The sequence below is a fragment of the Thermothielavioides terrestris genome, chromosome 6 (assembly GCF_000226115.1).
Source record: "Thermothielavioides terrestris NRRL 8126 chromosome 6, complete sequence".
NCBI classification, from domain to species: Eukaryota; Fungi; Ascomycota; class Sordariomycetes; order Sordariales; family Chaetomiaceae; genus Thermothielavioides; species Thermothielavioides terrestris.
Genome location: NC_016462.1, coordinates 2105561 through 2123572, shown reverse-complemented (window position 1 = coordinate 2123572; position 18012 = coordinate 2105561). Strand labels below are relative to the sequence as shown.

The 18012-nt window shown below is 58.6% G+C and overlaps 6 protein-coding genes across 6 annotated transcripts; 3 read left to right on the top strand and 3 right to left on the bottom strand.

The window, feature by feature from the left end:
* Positions 1 to 107: 107 nt before the first annotated feature.
* Positions 108 to 2354, bottom strand: THITE_2124121 (uncharacterized protein). The gene is made up of 3 exons (XM_003657863.1): positions 1653 to 2354; positions 1390 to 1573; positions 108 to 1326 (listed from the first exon to the last, which is right to left on the bottom strand). The coding sequence occupies exons 1-3, from the start codon at positions 2125 to 2127 to the stop codon at positions 231 to 233; spliced, it is 1755 nt and encodes a 584-aa protein (XP_003657911.1). The 5' UTR covers positions 2128 to 2354; the 3' UTR covers positions 108 to 230.
* Positions 2355 to 3335: 981 nt separating this feature from the next.
* On the top strand, positions 3336 to 6351 carry THITE_2124116 (glycoside hydrolase family 13 protein). Its single transcript, XM_003657862.1, has 8 exons — positions 3336 to 3777; positions 3866 to 3990; positions 4043 to 4142; positions 4211 to 4326; positions 4385 to 5076; positions 5151 to 5486; positions 5542 to 6172; positions 6231 to 6351. The coding sequence occupies exons 1-8, from the start codon at positions 3693 to 3695 to the stop codon at positions 6264 to 6266; spliced, it is 2121 nt and encodes a 706-aa protein (XP_003657910.1). The 5' UTR covers positions 3336 to 3692; the 3' UTR covers positions 6267 to 6351.
* A 1279-nt stretch (positions 6352 to 7630) lies between these two features.
* Positions 7631 to 10076, top strand: THITE_2124112 (uncharacterized protein). The gene is made up of 9 exons (XM_003657861.1): positions 7631 to 7725; positions 7819 to 7973; positions 8064 to 8078; positions 8159 to 8244; positions 8298 to 8340; positions 8397 to 8435; positions 8496 to 8517; positions 8588 to 9081; positions 9245 to 10076. Exons 1-9 carry the CDS (start codon positions 7715 to 7717, stop codon positions 9937 to 9939), a joined length of 1560 nt encoding a protein of 519 aa, XP_003657909.1. The 5' UTR covers positions 7631 to 7714; the 3' UTR covers positions 9940 to 10076.
* Positions 10077 to 11693: 1617 nt separating this feature from the next.
* On the bottom strand, positions 11694 to 12926 carry THITE_13184 (uncharacterized protein; the record flags this gene model as incomplete). Its single annotated transcript, XM_003657860.1, has 1 exon — positions 11694 to 12926. A coding segment is annotated over one exon (1233 nt), but the record flags the coding sequence as incomplete, so codon positions are not given.
* Positions 12927 to 13747: 821 nt separating this feature from the next.
* On the top strand, positions 13748 to 15399 carry THITE_159326 (uncharacterized protein; the record flags this gene model as incomplete). Its single annotated transcript, XM_003657859.1, has 3 exons — positions 13748 to 13855; positions 13926 to 14315; positions 14377 to 15399. 3 exons carry the CDS (start codon positions 13748 to 13750, stop codon positions 15397 to 15399), a joined length of 1521 nt encoding a protein of 506 aa, XP_003657907.1.
* Positions 15400 to 15690: 291 nt separating this feature from the next.
* Positions 15691 to 17957, bottom strand: THITE_2124103 (uncharacterized protein). The gene is made up of 2 exons (XM_003657858.1): positions 17263 to 17957; positions 15691 to 17200 (listed from the first exon to the last, which is right to left on the bottom strand). Exons 1-2 carry the CDS (start codon positions 17647 to 17649, stop codon positions 15830 to 15832), a joined length of 1758 nt encoding a protein of 585 aa, XP_003657906.1. The 5' UTR covers positions 17650 to 17957; the 3' UTR covers positions 15691 to 15829.
* Positions 17958 to 18012: the final 55 nt, after the last annotated feature.

Genomic DNA, 18012 nt, shown 5'->3' with positions numbered 1-18012 from the left:
TCCAGCTATATGCCGGTCTATTGCCAACCACGCTCATGCTTGCCGGACCGCAGAATAACCCATCTGTGCCCTCTCAACGGGCAGTAAAAGCGATGCGCCAAGTCCACCTCCCAACTGTATGTCCCGGATCCAAAAAGCAAACTCAGAGTACCTGCCCATACCCTACCGAACGCCTCGTCATAATGTCCTTTGCCGCATAAATCGTATATACCCAGCCCTTCTCTCGGCGCTCAAGCACCGCTCAGTCCCGCCTCGCGGAACTGCTCAAGCGTCACGTCGGCCTGCTCGCCCGCGTTCGGATCTCCATCCTCCTCCAGGATCCGCCGTTCAAGCTCCAACTTTCCGTCCTTGCCCCAGTAGCACGCCTTCTCGGTGCCGTTGACGCACGCCTCGGTGATGAGCACGTACGGCATCGGCGCGTCGAACATGGGCTCGGCCAGCACGCGCTCCATCTCCATCTTGAGCCCGCGCGCGCCCGTCTCGTTCTTGGCCGCCCGCTGGGCGATGGCGTACAACGCCCGGCGCGTGAAGAACAGCTTGCTGGGGTACGTCTCAAACAGGGCCGTGTACTGCGCCACCAGGCTGTTGCGGGGCTCCGTCAGGATGCGGTAGAGCTCGTCGAGAGACAGCGGCGTCAGCGCGCAGATGTTGTGCAGCCGCCCGATCAGCTCCGGGATGAAGCCGTAGGCTTGGAGGTCGGCCGGCGTGGTTAAATCCAGCGGCGTGAACCCGCCGCCGGTCGACCCGCCAGGGAAAGCCGGTTGGTGCGGAAGATGGTTGTACATCTCCGGGGGAAGGATATCCTTCCCACTAGAGAGTGAGAAATCGCGCCCGCGCACTTCGGAGCCGAACCCGATCGACGGCTTTGCGACCCTCCGAAGCACTACCTTCTCCAGGCCGACAAACGCACCCGAGAAGACGAAGAGAATGTTCGAGGTGTCGATGATATACTGGTCGACCTTGCCAGACGGGGGCGCCGACGGCGGCGTCGTCGGCCCGTAGCCGCCGGGTGGGTTGTTCGGTGTCGTGCGCGATGATCTGTTGTCCTTGATGTTGATCGTAACCTTGGTGCCTTCCACAAGCTTCAAAAGCGCTTGCTGTACCCCTTCGCCTCCTACGTCTCTCCCGTTCGTCGTGTCGCGCTTCGCGATCTTGTCGAACTCGTCGAGCACCACGATCCCGTTCTGGGCCGCCTTGGTATCATAATTGGCCTCGATGAGCAGCCGTTCGATGCACGACTCGACGTCCTGTCCGATGTACCCGGCTTGCGTGAACGAGTTGCAGTCGCTTATGGTGAACGGTACGTTGAGCTTTTTGCTCAGGGTCCTGTACCACGGCAGTCAGCCAAGGGTTCGCGCGCAGGCGAGACGCGATCCCTCGGTTACGCACTCGAGAATGTACGTCTTCCCCACGCCAGTAGGTCCAATGAGGAGCAGGTTGCTCTTGTCGATCTTGACATGTTCGGGCGTGGATGCGTCCTCGGGGATGTAAAAGTCATCTGCGCGGAAGTCGGCCGGGCTGTCCGGGCCTGGGTAAGCGCCTCGGACAGATTCATGGTGCCCCGGAAATTCATCTTTGGGGTGGTAAGTCATCGTCAGTCGATCCACCAGATCCCGCAGCGAACTCATAACGACGCGGGGGCCGCCGCCTACCTTCCGTCTCCCGGGGGAGATCCCGAGGGGCACGCTCATAAAGAGCCTGCTGGTTCTGGGCGAACTGTTGCCGCTGCAGCTTCTCGCGCAAGCGCTGGTCTTGCAGCTCGTGGTGCTGCCGCCGCCGCAAGCCCTGGTAATGGTTGAAAATGACTGAACATATGATCTTCTTGGCGCGCTCCTGGCCGACGACGTAATCGTCCACCCGCCTCTTCAGGTCGCGCGGATAAAACTGCGGGACGCCGAAGGTGTGCTTGTCGAAGATGGGCCCACGGCCGGTTTCTTGGTTCGGATCGTATGTGCTGGTGTACCCGGAAGTGAAATCGTTCGTCCGGCGCGGGCTCGAGAGGAGGGAGCTTGATGTCGAGTAGCCGAAGGCCGGATGTCGAAGCCGGACCCGACCGCGGACGCGGCCCCGGGAGGCTCGGAGGGTGGCGACGCTCGGCGGCGCTCTTGGTCGCGCGAGCAGCGACATCATCGTACTGGTACTTGGCCGGCGGTCATGCTCTGGGCTGGACGGCGGGCTTTCTACACAAATGGAAGATAAATTGCAGCCCAAGTCTCAAGGCCTGCTTTTTGGGAAAACTTGTCTTGACTTCGTGGACGGAGGCCCAGAGGCGGGGGGATGACGGAGCAGCCCCATGCCTGGTCAAGCAGGAGCCAAGCCCGTTGGATGGCGATTGCGCAAACGGGGAAGCATCATGGGCACTGCGGGGAACGCTGGCCACTGGAATGGAAGGAGCGTTAACTACCTAAGCCTCCACTTGCCGCAGCTACCCTCCCTGATGACCCACTGTACGGAAGGTAAGGTAGTTCCTTAGCTCGGGTCCGATCACTGCAGTGGGATAGTACAGTACAACCCTGGTTTGTTTGTTAGTTTGGTTCTTCGCCCCACTTTTTGACAGGGCCCTGCAGCCAACCAAAAATCGGCAGTTTTACCCACCGGTTCGGTTCCTAGCTCCCAGGTCTGGCACTGCATTCCACCAAACCATCAAAAAAGCATCACCATCATCAAAACCATCAAATCCTTCAAAATCGGCCAGGGCAGCCAAATCAGCCAATCAGCCATTTGAATGAAGCGGTGGATCGAACGCAACTATCCTACCCGGCCAACCGGCGAGGCATTGAAGGAAGCTATTTTGTAGGTGTGGAATGCAGTGCCCTCTGACTATCTGTTGCGGTTGGTCGGGTTCATTCTATGCCAAGGCGGCTGGCGCAGGTGATTGAGAATCGGGGGGGTACACGGGGTACTGAGAGTGACCTGTTTCGCTTCTGTTTTTCTATGGAAGATTAAGTACTGTACAGTTTTTGTACTCCATTGTTGATTGGCTTTCAAACCCTTGTTGTGGCCCACCGTAAGTACCAAACTAACAAACAAACCAGGGGGGCACTGTATAGACGTATGGATACGGGTAGGTCCTGAAAGCCCCACCTCTCGCCGCGGAATGCGAGCGGCATCTGCCTCACATTCACATTCACTGCTTTAGTGTAAGGTACCTAGTTATCACACTCCCACCTGCGATAAGGCGGTGCAGCAGCATTTGAGATTGGCGCACGAAGTCGGCCTTGCCAAGTGGAATTGAGGCGGCACAGGGGGCCAAGGCAACTGGTAGCCACTAGGTAAAGCTCCAGCTCCTTAGGCTACCGAGGTAGGGGTGAAGTGTTTTGGTTGGATTGGGGAGGGGACAAGGGGCCTAAGAACGGGAGACATGATGTAATCTTGCGTTTGCGCATTCGTTACAAGACATCCCACTGCTCTCCTGGACCGGCCACCCAAAGCTCCAAGCTCACCGACGAGCTCGCGCGTTGTTTAGTACGCATTTACCTAGCTCCAGGCGCGACTCCAGCGAGCGCGACGGTCAATTTGTTCATTCTCGAGACGCCGCCTCTAACGGCCACATTGGACTCACATTCCTTGTCCCAGTGGCAGGTGAAACATCTGGGTGTGCCTCCGTACCAGGACCTTGATCAGAGCATCCATAGGAGCGGGAATTGCACCTTTGGAGCCTCCGAGAGCCGGATACACAGGGCGCAGCAAAGATGGATCCCATTGCGGTGAACTCGTCAAACACGCTGGTGGGCGGGGGAAAAGTGGCCGGAGACGATATCCCCAAGGATGGCACCGGTGTGTCACTCCTCGCATTATCTCCGTCTCTGGGGTGCTGGTGCTGGTGCGGGTGCGGGTCACTGACCCAGCTGGATACGGATTACAGGAGTCTTGAAGCTTGACCCTTGGCTCTCGCCTTTCCAGGACTCGCTGAAGCGACGCTACGCCAAGGCTCAGGAATGGATCAAGCGGCTTAACGAGACCGAAGGCGGCCTGGACAAGTTCAGCAAGGTGCGCCAGCTGATTCGGACTACTTTCAGGGGCTCAAGCTGATCAGTTTCAGGGGACGGATATCTTCGGCCTGCGAGTGAAAGGCGACGGTACCATTGTGTACAGGGAATGGGCGCCTAATGCTGTCCGAGCTTCTCTGATCGGCGACTTCAGTGAGTTCGCTCGGCCGTGCCCCGTATCTCAGGGACAGCAGGTTCTCACCGCGCCTCTCGCATCTTAGACAAGTGGGATAGGAAAGCCCATCCTATGAAGAAGAATGAGTTCGGTGTCTTCGAGATTACAATCCCGCCCGCCGCTGACGGCAAGCCCGCGATACCGCACAACTCCAAAATCAAGGTATGCGCCCGCTGGAAGATCGCTCGCATATGAAAGCACCCCGGCCTGACAGTCCTAGATATCCCTCGAGCTCCCAACGGCAGAATGGGTCGACAGGCTGCCCGCTTGGATCAAGTACGCCACGCAGGACCTCTCCATCTCGCCTGCGTACGATGCCCGCTTCTGGAACCCCCCCGCGGAATCCAGGTACTCCTTCAAGCACGAGCGGCCCAAGAAGCCCGCCAGCCTGCGCATCTACGAGGCCCACGTCGGCATCTCGTCGCCCGAGCTGCGTGTCACCACCTACAAGGAGTTCACCAAGAACATGCTTCCACGCATTAAGAACCTGGGTTACAACGCCATCCAGCTCATGGCCATCATGGAACACGCCTACTACGCCAGCTTCGGCTACCAGGTCAACAACTTCTTCGCCGCCAGCAGCCGGTACGGCGAGCCCGAGGACCTGAAGGAGCTAGTCGATGTGGCGCACAGCCTGGGCTTGGTGGTGCTACTCGACGTCGTGCACAGCCATGCGTCCAAGAACGTGCTGGACGGGCTGAACCAGTTCGATGGCACAGACCATCAGTACTTCCACGAGGGCGGCCGGGGCCGGCACGAGCTCTGGGACAGCAGGCTCTTCAACTATGGCCACCACGAGGTCCTGCGCTTCCTGCTCAGCAACCTGCGCTTCTGGATGGACGAGTACCGCTTTGACGGCTTCCGGTTCGACGGCGTGACTAGCATGCTCTATCTGCATCACGGCATCGGAACGTGCGTTTGTCTCCAGTTCCAGTTCCTGCCTGAGCCAGCCATTCTTGATGCAATATGCTGACAAGGACTCACAGCGGCTTCTCTGGCAGCTACCACGAGTACTTCGGGCCCAGCGTTGACGAAGATGCCGTCGTCTATCTCATGCTGGCCAACGAGATGCTCCATACGCTGTATCCGGAGGTCATCACCGTTGCCGAGGACGTGTCGGGCATGCCAGCACTATGCCTGCCGCTCTCTCTGGGAGGCGTTGGGTTTGACTATAGGCTTGCCATGGCCATCCCGGACATGTGGATCAAGATCCTCAAGGAGAAGAAGGATGAGGACTGGGACATTGGCAACATTTGCTGGACTCTGACAAACCGCCGCCACGGGGAGAAGACGATTGCCTATGCCGAGAGCCACGACCAGGCGTAAGCTTCTCCTTCGCTCTGTTCTCGTGCCATCTTGCAGCTAACTTGCCTGCAGCCTGGTTGGAGACAAGACGCTCATGATGCACCTCTGCGACGCCGAGCTGTACACCAACATGTCGGTCCTCGGGCCGCTCACTCCGGTTATCGACCGGGGCATGGCGCTGCACAAGATGATCCGGCTGCTGACGCACGGCCTGGCCGGCGAAGGCTGGCTCAACTTCGAGGGCAACGAGTTCGGGCACCCAGAGTGGCTCGACTTCCCGCGCGAGGGCAACCAGAACTCGTTCTGGTACGCGCGGCGGCAGCTGAACCTGACCGAGGACCACCTGCTGCGGTACCAGTTCCTCAACAACTTCGACCGCTCCATGAACCTCTGCGAGGACAAGTACGGCTGGCTGCACGCGCCGCAGGCCTACATCTCGCTCAAGCACGAGGCCGACAAGGTCATCGTCTTCGAGCGCGCCGGCGTCGTATTCGTCTTCAACTTCCACCCGACCCAGAGCTTCACCGACTACCGCATCGGCATCGAGGCCCCCGGCACCTACCGCATCGTGCTCGACACGGATGCCAAGGAGCACGGCGGCTTCTGCCGCCTCGACCAGAGCACCCGCTTCTTCACGCAGCCGCTCGAGTGGAACGGCAGGAAGAATTGCACCCATGTTTACATTCCGTGCAGGACTGCTCTGGTATTTTCTCACCCAGTGGATCGTGGTGTGTTGGGTTCTCTATCTGACTCTGGTCTAGGTTCTGGCGCCCGAGTCGACAATATCCCAGAAGTAATACTCTCGGCTGGGAGATGGCGCCCGGAGGTAGGAGGGCATTGTATTCAGTTGCGGGCACGGGCTAAAAGGCGGCGGGGATAAGAAGAGGGTGCTCCTCCGCTGTGCACTGCTGAGCCTCGGATGTCAGTGAAGCGACGGGATCGAAAGTTGCATGAGATGCCACATGATTTAGCCAAGTTGTAGATAGGTAGGGAGGCTGGAAGACCACTTCGCTGACTGCTGTGGCTTTGCCAGATGAAATAGATCTGGAAGGAAAGTTAGCTGGTGGATAGGAAAGCTTTCCCTCTCTCCAGGCTTCCTTGCAGCCTCGCTCCTCGTGTATATAACGCAATACGGATACATAGGGGGTCAGCACGGGTTTCAGTATCTCCTCGCCAGCAGTGGCAGTTCTTGCCAAGGCCAGCTTTATATTCAGAACTCCCGCAAAGTTCTATCCCAGTAACTCAAGAGCTCTTGTTCAAGCCACTCTAAGGAAACTAACTCCTTTTTCTTTAAAAGAAAAAAAAAGGAAGAAAGAAAGAAGGAGAAAGGAAAGGAGAAAGGAAAGGAGAAAGGAAAGGAGAAAGGAAAGGAGAAAGGAAAGGAGAAAGGAAAGGAGAAAGGAAAGGAAAGGAAAAAGAGAAAAAAAAAGAAACGAAAGAAGAAAAGAAAGAAAAGAAGAAAAGAAGAAAAGAAGAAAAGAAGAAAAGAAGAAAAGAAGAAAAGAAGAAAAGAAGAAAAGGAAAAAAAATATAGGCCTTAGCGCAGGTTCCTTGTCCTTGTCCTCGTCCTCACATTGAACAGCAAGGGTCAATGTCATAGTAGACTTTATTCTAGCCATTACCGTCCTATATCATCCTCTTCAGTGTTTCCCAGTTCGAGGAGCCCGGGTGGGTGGCCCTAGGCTATGATGCGGAAATGCCAAGAGAATGTGAATCACAGGAAAGGTAGAAGGATGACTAGAGAAGGCGAAACGGTGATGCTTGAAGGAGGGAGAGCACTTCTAGGTATGTATTCCATAGTTACACGGTAAGAGCTCGGTTGAGGAACGTGGGATCCAGTTGTTTATATAGGAAAGGTTATAACACACAATAAAGCTATAAACCATAGCACTTTACGATGAAGTTCACGCGGATTGGCTAGTGGATAGCAAAAGAAGAGTTCTAGCTGGAGAGCTCAACTCCACCTATAGAGTGTTGGCCAGCGAAGAATCGCGGCAAAATGCTATGGTGAAGCTTGAGAAAGAGCGAAGGAACTGCGAGGTGTTCCGTGTTCTCACGAAAATAGGTGGGCGGGGCGGCCCACAGTTTCCCGAAGCAGGAAGTCACGTGTTGAAACTGGAGCTCCGCAGCTCCTAGCCGGAAGGCTGGTCGAGAGATTTTCGAACCCGTTTTCTTCCTCCCCCGAAGCCCATCTTTCCTCACTGTCATCCACCGTCCCAAAAGTCCGCCCTTAATCATCGTCACGATGCTCAAGAGGTGAGTTGCAGCCGGCCCGCCGAGTTTATCGTACCGATTCGCACCAATTGCGACCAATTGATGCTGATGCAAAGCTTTTCGTCGACTGCGCAGCGGCATTTCCGCCTTCGCCCGGACAGCCCGTCCTTCGTTCGCGGCGGCCGCTCGTCGCGCGGCTCGCCCGGCCAGCCTCAACATCAGGGCCCCGGCCTTCAGCAGGTTCGCCAGCACTGCCGGTGTTGGTGACGGCAAGATCTACCAGGTCATCGGTAAGCTTCGTTCCCGACGCGCTGCCGAATCCCCCAATGCCAGTGCCGGGAAAATTGGGTCGCTTAGCTAACCGCGAAAACATCAACCAGGTGCCGTCGTCGATGGTTAGTCCCGCCCTGTGGCCTCAACGCGCTCCCGCACGCACCTCCAGCTTCCCGCTGAATGCAGCTGACACGGACGACAGTCAAGTTCGACACCGACAAGCTCCCCCCCATTCTCAACGCCCTCGAGACCGACAACAATGGCCAGAAGCTCGTGCTCGAGGTTGCGGTATGCCAAGTTTTCGTCCCGTGCAGCTCTACGGTGTACTAACGGGGTCACAGCAACATCTCGGCGAGAACGTCGTGAGGTGCATTGCCATGGACGGTTGGTTGCCTCGTCGTCCGGCTGCTTGAACGGGCGTGCTAAACGCAGGGTTCCAGGTACTGAGGGTCTGGTTCGTGGCGCCAAGGCTACCGATAGTGAGTGGCTCCCGATTTGCGCTTTATCCCATGCGTCAGCCGCTAACTGTGTCGCAACAGCCGGTGCTCCCATCACCATCCCGTGAGTCGTTTGGGCTTGAGGAAGCCCCACCGCCGTATCTGGGCATCGGCTGACGTGGTTTTCTGTCTAGCGTCGGCCCTGCCACTCTCGGCCGTATCATGAACGTCACCGGTGACCCGATCGACGAGCGGGGACCCATCAAGTCTGACAAGAGGCTGCCTATCCACGCCGAGGCTCCCGCGTTCACTGACCAGTCGACGACGGCTGAAATTCTGGTTACCGGTATCAAAGTCGTCGACCTGCTCGCCCCCTATGCCCGTGGTGGAAAGATTGGTCTCTTCGGTGGTGCCGGTGTCGGCAAGACCGTGTTCATCCAGGAGCTCATCAACAACATTGCCAAGGCCCACGGTGGTTATTCCGTCTTCACCGGCGTCGGCGAGCGTACCCGTGAGGGTAACGACCTGTACCACGAAATGCAGCAGACCTCCGTCATTCAGCTCGACGGCGACTCCAAGGTCGCCCTTGTCTTCGGCCAGATGAACGAGCCCCCCGGAGCTCGTGCCCGTGTCGCTCTGACGGGTCTTACTATCGCCGAATACTTCCGGGACGTGGAAGGCCAGGACGGTATGCGACAGAACCCTTTTTTTCTTCGATTTTTCTTTTTTCTTCAGTTTTTTTCCTTTTTTTAATTTTTTTTCTTAATTTTTCTTCAAAAAAAAAAAAAAAAAGAAAGAAAGAAAGAAAGAAAAGAAAAAAAAAAGGTGCAGCGAATCGCTAACGGATCCAGTGCTTCTCTTCATTGACAACATCTTCCGTTTCACCCAGGCCGGTTCTGAGGTGTCTGCCCTTCTCGGTCGTATCCCCTCTGCCGTCGGTTACCAGCCCACTCTCGCCGTCGACATGGGTGGTATGCAGGAGCGTATCACCACCACCAAGAAGGGCTCTATTACCTCCGTCCAGGCCGTCTACGTGCCCGCTGACGATCTGACGGATCCTGCGCCCGCCACCACCTTCGCCCACTTGGACGCCACCACTGTGTTGTCCCGTGGTATTTCCGAGCTGGGTATCTACCCCGCCGTCGACCCTCTCGACTCCAAGTCCCGTATGCTGGACCCCCGTATCGTCGGCCAGGAGCACTACGAGGTTGCCACGCGCGTCCAGCAGATCCTCCAGGAGTACAAGTCGCTGCAGGATATCATTGCCATTCTCGGCATGGACGAGCTGTCGGAAGCCGACAAGCTCACGGTCGAGCGCGCCCGTAAGATCCAGCGTTTCCTGAGCCAGCCGTTCACGGTCGCCCAGGTCTTCACTGGTATCGAGGGCAAGCTCGTCGATCTCAAGGACACCATCGCCTCGTTCAAGGCGATCCTGAACGGCGAGGGCGATGACCTGCCCGAGGGTGCTTTCTACATGGTGGGCGACTTCGCGTCGGCGCGGGAGAAGGGTGAGAAGATTCTGGCCGAGCTCGAGAAGAGCTCTTAATCGGAGCGCACGTGGAAGGCGGGGGCCGGTGCGTCTGTAAAATCGGGAAGGAATCGGCAACCTGTGTTTGTGTATAGAAGCGAAACGGTTTCCGGGGAGTTCCCTCTAGCTCAGTCAGGCTTTCCTTTGTGAGCTGTGTATCAAATCCAGTTTCTCTGTCTGACCCGGCCTGATGTGGCTTGGTTGCTTGTATGCGGTCTTCTGCCTGGGCTGCTGGCCCGGCCATCAGTCGAGCCTGTTCTGTCGTCGTCGCCTGGTTGTGAGCGGCGGTGCTCATAGTATGAGACGGTACTTCCCGTGCTTCCCGGACTGGAACCAGCCGCTAGCACTGCAGAGTGACCACCGGGCATATAAAGAATTACCATTCTCATAAGACTCTGGCGATGAAAGGCAACCCACGCAGCCTTGTGCGCTAAACCATATACCAGTCTCCCATAGCCCCTCTGCTTCTTCTGTTTCTCCTGCCTCTTCTTCTTCTTCCTCTTCTTTTTCCTCTTCCTCTTCTTTTTCCTCTTCCTCTTCTTTTGCCTCTGCCTCTTCCTCTTCCTCTTCCTCTTCCTCTTCCTCTTCCTCTTCCTCTTCCTCTTCCTCTTCCTCTTCCTCTTCCTCTTCCTCTTCCTCTTCCTCTTCCTCTTCCTCTTTTTCTTTTTCTTCCTCCTCTTCCTTTTCCTTCCCCTCTTCTTCTTTTTCTTTCTTTTTTTTGTTTTCTTTTCTTTCTTTTCTTTTTTTTTTTCCTTTTTTCTTTTTTCCTTTTTTTTTTTTTTTTTGGGGGGGGGGGGGGGTTGTATGTTTCGGGGAGCGATGGATGTATAAACAACGGTGGACGGGCGTTAAGTTCAGGGAAGTTGCGACTGAAAAAAGTACGGTCTGCTAGTTGGTCGGTCCGGCGGCTTGTGAACAGGCTTGCCGAGGCCCAAGCAAGGAGGGAGGAAGGGAGGGTCGGCATTGGGTTTGGGTTCCGCCCTGTGGGAAGAAGAAACGTGAGGGCATCTGATGGTGCTGGTTTATGCTGATGCCGAGGTGTGAGGCACACCAAGCGTGACCATTCTGAAGGGATTGTCTCGTCTTCAAGGCCATGCCATACATGCATGGCTTGGGGGATATGGACCTGCTGAGTTTCCGGCTGTACGGCGCTGGTGGGAGCTTGCTCAGTTGCAGGAAGCAGGTGAGTGGGAGAGATCTCATCGGACGGTAACTTAAGTTACCCCAGCGCGCTGGCGTACCTAACGGCAAGTGGGAATTTGTTTTGAGTTTGGGACGGTGAGGAATGCGCCAGGGCAGAACCCGGGTGAGGGTGGTGTTGTGTCATATGTTGCATGTGGAAATTGTCTCTTTGTCTAAAGGCTCAAGGTATCTCGTGCTACAAAAACAAAACAAACCAAAACACACCAAAAAAGAAAAGAAAAAGAAAAAGAAAAAAGAAGAAGAAGAAGAAAAGGAAAGGAAAAAGAAAAAGAAAAAGAAAAACAGAAAAAAAAAAGTCGTCTCGGTCGTGAGTCTGCGTCTGGGCTGGAAGTGACTTGGAAAAAGTCAGACACTTCCGAGCGGAGACAGAAGATATCGTACAAGTCTGTAAGCCCCTTCAGATGTAGAAAGATATACCCCAGCGGCCGTCAGGAGACGCCAGACTCAAACTCCTTCTTGCGGTAAGCCACCACCTCCTCGGCGGTCTCTCCGTCCGCCATGGCCGCGCGAATGGAAAGCTCCGTCTCGGACGCAGACGTCATCGGCTCGTCTTCCATATTCGTGGGCCGGTCCCAGGTAGGGTCGTCGAGCAGCAGCCGGGCGATATCCCTGTCGTTGGCCAGCAGCAGCGCCGCCATGGGCACCCGCAGCAAAGAGTGCCATTCGGGCCCGAGAAAGGCGTGTATGTTCGGGATCTCGTGCTCGCTGATGCCGTCCAGCCACCAGCACGTCTTGGCGGCGAGTTTCGCGAAGACAAGATAATGGGCCACGATGACAAGAGCACGCGGCCGCCTTTCCCGGGCGGCCTCGATGAACTTGGGGGGGAGGAAGGTGATGAGGGTTACGATGCGCAACCGCAGCAACTGGCTAAAGCCGTTGTTGAGCTCCAGGTAGAGGGAGCCGAGGAATTGCAGGGCCTTGTAATAGCTCTGGACGAGCGGGAACTCGGGCTCGCCGGGTTTGATGGAGTCAATCATGAACAGAAGGTAGCTGGGGAGGCACCTGGCGGACGCAGCCAGATCTACCTTGGGCCGGGAGAATAGTGGTCCGACCCCGGAACGGTAGAACAGTGGTCCGACCCCGGAACACATCGACGACTGGACGATCTCGATGATGCTGCCGATCCCTTTCCAGAGGAGCATCCAGTCCAGCACAGCCAGCGGCCGGGCGTCCTCGCCGCGAAACACGTGGGTCGCCAGGCCGCAGAGCAGGAGGGAGGAGGCAAGCAGGGCCTGATAGGTGGCGGGATCGGCGGCCTGGACGGCCTTCCGGCAGGTCTCGAAGGCCCTGGCTCGGTAGCGAATCTCATGCTGGCGAGTGACGCCAATGTTGCGCAGTCCGAGGTGGTTGATGTGCATCGCAGAGAGAGCCAGCACGCAGTTCATCAGGAAAGGGTTGGCAAAGGCATGCTTCACGACATTGACCTTGAGGATGACGTCGACGCTGCGCTCCTTCAGCTTGCCGGTAGAAAAGGAGGCATAGGTGGCCGCGGTGTAGAACCAGAGCAGCCGCATGTCAAGCTCGTCGTGGCCGCCAGCGATGAACAGAGGTTGCGGGTGCGGGTGTGGATGGGTGACGGCCGTGTCCGCGAGGGCGAGGCTGGAGGCTGACTGCTGGCCGGGCGAGGACGACGAGGGTGATGGGTTGTGCTTCGGTGCAGCAACATAGAGGCACTTCTCGTCCCGGGCGGCGCAGGCACCGCACACGGGACGGGCCTCGTCGCACTTGACTTTGCGGGCCTTGCAGTTGCGGCATCCTGTCCTGGACTTGCGGTGCGGGCGTTTGGCATGGTACGGTTTTTTGGCCGTCGCAGCGGCGACGGAGACGCTCAGATCCTCAACCATGATGGGTTGGGCCGCAACGGATGTCGACGGCTCGAGGGCGGAGGTCTGTCCATCTGCCTCCGGCGATGACTCCGGGCCGGCGCGGAGCATGGTGAAGACGCCGGGCCGGGCCGAGCGGATCAAACACCGAAGACCGAAAAGGCTTGGCAGCGCTCTGCCAGGCGACAGGCGACACCAGCGAGCGAAGCTCGATCGCCCTCTGCTCCTCTGTAGTCAAAGTTTTTGTAAGGTAGATGGCGTTTACTGATTTTATATTTTTTATTCGTCAGTCCCAGCACAGCGCCGCTAGCGAGGAGCTAGATGCATGGCCGCAGAAATCCACGGAGGGGGCTGAATGACAGAGCTGACGATTCTCGCCGAATAATGTAATGTATCCTGAACGCCTTGGAGCGTATGTACAGTACGGATGCACGGATTAGTTTGGTAACCTGGAATGGAACCAAACTGGCTGGCGAAGCTCGCAGGCGCCACAACACCCAGCCAGTCCAGAAAGGTGGTGAAGGTCCTCTCTTGCCTCACCTGGCCAATCGGCGAGTGAACGTTCCCTTGTGCTTACGGCCCCTGCAAGCCCAAAGTGGATCCCCTCAGTGGCCGGCCGCGCCAATTGCACCGAGATGCGCGTACCGCGACTTCCACATCTGTGTGCCCGAGCTACCAGGTACTGCGTAAACCACCTCAGGCTGCGGACATCCGTCTCATTGGCCGATGAGTCGAGAGACCTGTCCATCTACGGTACATGTGGTTCACCAAAGAGTCAAAGGTGCCAACTTGCAACCACCATGAGCCGCTCCCTGTTCCAGCTGCCCGACGAGCTCATCTTGACGACCCTCAGCCAAAGCTTCCCCTGCCGGGAAACGCAGATTCGAGCTTTAGCGACGCTTATTTGGGTGAGACCGCTCTGCTGCTCCTCGATACATGATTTCGAGTAAACTGTGTGTAATATTAACAAGGGAACAGCCTGGCGCCGCGCCTTGTCGCAATCTGGTCATCTATGGCGCTGAAGCCACAGGCAAGAGTGCCATCACGGCAGCACTGCTGGGCAGACTGTCGGCCCTGACCGACGATGACGGTTTCAACCTGAGACACGCCATCATCAACTCGGCCGAATGCATCACCGCCCGCCATCTGTACGAGAGCGTCGTCGGCAAGGTCGCCGATGCCTTGGGGTGGGATGCCGCTCCGCCAAGGTGCGAGACCGTGTCGCAGCTGGCCGTCGAGCTGTCGAAGATGCTCAAGTACACCCCTCGCCCGGACGGCTTCCGCTTTGTGCTCGTCTTCGACGCCATCGACCGCCAGCGGGACGCGCCTCATACGCTGCTGCCCGCCCTTGCCAGGCTATCCGAGATCGTGAGTGGCCCCTCTCCACCCCCGTATTCCCACTCTTCACTGAACTAACAACGCGCTCCAGATCCCCTGCCTCACCACAGTCTTCATCGTGACATCCCCGCCACCCTCCTTCCTGCGGACTGCTTCCGTTCCCCACCTCCACTTTCCGGCTTATACCAAACCAGAGTTCGTCACTATCCTTTCTGCCAATCCGCCCCCGGCACTCCCCAACACCACCGCCTCCGACACCGCCGATCTCTGGGCCCGCTTCGCCGCCGCCGTCCACGACGCCCTGGCCCGCGCCGCCTCCCGCACCCTCCCCTCCTTCCACCACGCCTGCGCCGCCCTCTGGCCGCGCTTCACCGCGCCCATCCACGCCGGCACCCACTCCGCGCGCGAGTTCTCCAAGCTCCTCGTCGCCGCGCGCCTGCACTTCCAGGACGAGCGGCTCCTCGACCCGGGCGTGCTCGCCATCCCCACGAGCACGACGACGACGAAACCCACCACCATCCAACATAAAAAACCTGTAACCACCGGCGCTGGCGCCGGCGCCGGCGCCGACCTAGCAACCCTCCTGCCCACCACTCCGCGCCTGCTCCTGCTCGCCGCCTACCTCGCCTCGCACAACGCCACCCGGCACGACGTGACCCTCTTCTCGACGCACTACCACCGGCAGCGCCGCCGCCGCGGCGGGGGCGGGGGCGGCGGTGTGGCCGGCGGCGGTCGCGGCCGCAGCAAGCACCGCAAGATCGCGCGCAAGCTGCTCGGCGCGCACGCCTTCGTGCTGGAGCGCATGCTGGCCATCTTCGCGGCCGTGCGGGGCGAGTGGGAGGCGCGTGCTGCTGCTGCTACTACTGCTGCTGCTGCTGTGCCTGCTGGTGGTTCCGGTGTTGCGGGGGAGGAAGCGGCCGGCAAGGGCCAGCGGGATGCGGACGTCGGGATGGCGATTGCCACGCTGGCGAGCCTGCGCCTGCTCGTGCGGGTCGGCGGCGGGGGGGATCCGATGGATTGCGGTGGGAAGTGGAGGGTTAATGTTGGGTGGGAGGTGATTCGGGGGTTGGGGAGAGGGGTCGGGGTGGAGGTGGAGGACTGGTTGATTGAGTGAGCGGAGCGGGTTAGTGACTGATGGTTGTGCATGGTCAACAAGTATGTACATATACCCGGTTTGGTGGGCGGTAAATGGATTCGTCCAGCGCGAGTGTTCGTCTTCGTGATCGGTGTGAGATGCAAGATCTATATACCTTGGGCATAATATCATACAACAACCCAGGCGCCCTGTTCTCAAACAAGCAAAAGTAACCCATATGAAAAACGCCCTCTAGCCCTCCAGTGTATGCGAAACCCAAAGCCGTCTCTAAATACAATCCAGTCGTACCAGCGCGCACACTATGACACGGCGTGATGCCAAACCCGGACATCGCCTGTATGGCCCGCTGAAAATCCCATAGCGCAATCGTCCAGACATCGCAAAAACATCACACATCCATCCCATACTCTTCCCGCATCCCATGCTCTTCCCAGGCAGTCTGGTCCCCTCACCTCGCCGCAACCGCGACCGCCTGCCCGTCGCCCGCCCGCCAGGTCTCTTCCTGTCTCGTCCCGGGCGGCAGCCAGCCGGCATTGCTCGCCCCGCGATTCCGCCCGCCGGGGCCGCGCCCGCCGCCCACATCATCCGATTTCTTACTATCGGCCGCCGCGACGCCGCCGCCCGATGCAAACGCCGCCGCCGCTGCGTCGGCAGACACAGCGACGGGGCTCTCGAACACGACCGCGCCGTTCTGGCCGCCGCCCGAAGCAACAGCCACACCCTGATTCCCCGCCGCCGATGAATTGAGGAGGAGGTTGGCGTGCTTGGCGCTCAGCGGGAGGAGGGCGTCGGCGCGGCGGGACTCGGTCATGGAGCGGGCGCGCTGGTCGGCCTTGTTCTTGGCGTTGCTGCGGTCGTAGAAGTAGAGGCCCAGGAAGGTGAGGGCGATGCCGGCGGCCTGGACGCGGGTGGTCGGGCTGCGGAACCAGAGGATGGCGATGATGATGACGAAGACGCGCTTGATCAGCGAGGCGACCGAGTAGGTGACGGGCGAGACCATGGACAGCAGCACGAAGGCGAGGATGTTCTGCGCGAAGTGGAACGTGCCGTTGAACACGTACTCGAGCACCAGCGGCCCGTGGTCGAGCGAGTTGGGGCTCTGGTTCAGGTCCACGCTGCCGTCCCAGAGGAAGTCGCCCAGGATGCCGATGCCCTCGGACCACAGCCAAATGGGCCCCGTGAGGAGGAAGGCCAGGCCGGACGAGTAGCAGAGCAGGTTGAGCTTGTCCAGCTTGCGCGAGTGGGCCCCGGCCCCCTCCTGCTCGGCGCGCGCCGCCTCGTTGAAGAGCCGCTTGGAAAATATATTCTGGGTGACGAAGATGACGGTGGCGAGCAGGGCGTAGAGGATGCCGAGGTATTGGCCGCCGAACGTGTGGTTGCCGGAGCAGGCGAGCATGACGCCGATCGTGAGCGGTATGAGCGAGAAGTAGGTCGCTCTGGGGTAGCGGATGTCGAAGATGAAGCGGTACGCCAGCACGGTGAAGAGCGGCGAGAGGCCCTTGATGGTGTGCACGAGAGAGACGGGAATCTTGGAGGTGGCATTCGAGCTCAGGAGGTGACCGCCGATCTGGAAGGCAGCCAGCGGCAGCGTCGTCTTGATTACGTCTCGCGATGGGTATCGGATCGGATACTTCAAAGCCGGGATGGCCGTTCTCAGCTGCGGGAAGGTCGACGCCAGCCAGGAGAACAAGATGCAGTACAACGACACGAGTGCAAACTGGATGAGCGTCAAAGTCGCCGGCTTGTCGAAGGCCGTCAGGATGGTCTTGGAAGAGGTATTGGTCAGGGCGGACGACCAGTACCACATGATGCAGAGCACCTGCCACGAAAGGGGGACAATCAGCACTAAGACATGTCTACTGCCGCAAGGCGAGGGCATACAATCAGCTTCCACGAGACGGGAGCACGCAGCGCGTCAGCGATCTCTTGGGCGTTCTGGCTCATGTTGACCGAGCGCATTCGGTGCATGGCATTGCTGAGGCTGGTTCTCCTCCCGTACGCCGCCCCCGGCGGACCAGAGACGGGCTCCCTTGGCGCCCACCTCACCCTGCTGTCCCGTCGGGCGTGCCAGCGGTCAGCTGAGGGTGTCGTATTGCCATTGACATGGCCGTTCGGCTGCCAGCGCTGGCCGGCGAACTGCCCGTTGGCGGCAACGGCGTAACCGGCGTCGAAGTCGGGGAACTTCTCGGTTTCCCCCTGCCCCGGTCCCCCGTTCGAATCGGCATGGGACTTTGTGCCGGACGAGCGAGTCTGCGATGCAGCCCGCATGTGGGATCCGGTCGAGTGCAACGCGGAATGTGATGTGGAATGCGGCATCGCGCGCGGGTTGGCGTTTTGGGACTGCGGGACGCTTTGGCGGCTCTAGTTGGACGCGGCAAACGAATTGTGAAGCGAGTGGCTCGAGGCTGGTCAGCGGCGACGAAATACTGAAACGAGTGAATAAAATGCTGCCGCGCGTCCCCGGACTATGTGATCATGACCGCTTCCTCATGTCTGTTAATGATGTTGAAGCAAGCACTGCGCAACGTGCAACACGAGGAAACACGACGCAGCACAGTTTTGCGGCAATTGAGGGCCGCGCAGCTGCCCGCCTGTCTCGTCCGATGGCCTTGGTTTGGGGGGGGGGTGCCC

Coding starts and splice junctions, on each gene's coding strand:
- THITE_2124121 (XM_003657863.1), bottom strand. CDS start 2,127: ATGTCGCTGCTCGCGCGACCAAGAGCGCCGCCGAGCGTCGCCACCCTC. Junction 1,574..1,652: donor TCTCCCCCGGGAGACGGAAG/GTAGGCGGCGGC, acceptor ACCACCCCAAAG/ATGAATTTCCGGGGCACCAT. Junction 1,327..1,389: donor GGGAAGACGTACATTCTCGA/GTGCGTAACCGA, acceptor GCCGTGGTACAG/GACCCTGAGCAAAAAGCTCA.
- THITE_2124116 (XM_003657862.1), top strand. CDS start 3,693: ATGGATCCCATTGCGGTGAACTCGTCAAACACGCTGGTGGGCGGGGGA. Junction 3,991..4,042: donor GCCTGGACAAGTTCAGCAAG/GTGCGCCAGCTG, acceptor GATCAGTTTCAG/GGGACGGATATCTTCGGCCT. Junction 5,077..5,150: donor CTGCATCACGGCATCGGAAC/GTGCGTTTGTCT, acceptor AAGGACTCACAG/CGGCTTCTCTGGCAGCTACC.
- THITE_2124112 (XM_003657861.1), top strand. Junction 8,341..8,396: donor GAGGTGCATTGCCATGGACG/GTTGGTTGCCTC, acceptor GCAGGGTTCCAG/GTACTGAGGGTCTGGTTCGT. Junction 9,082..9,244: donor GGACGTGGAAGGCCAGGACG/GTATGCGACAGA, acceptor TAACGGATCCAG/TGCTTCTCTTCATTGACAAC.
- THITE_2124103 (XM_003657858.1), bottom strand. CDS start 17,649: ATGCGGGCTGCATCGCAGACTCGCTCGTCCGGCACAAAGTCCCATGCC. Junction 17,201..17,262: donor CCGTCTCGTGGAAGCTGATT/GTATGCCCTCGC, acceptor CTTTCGTGGCAG/GTGCTCTGCATCATGTGGTA.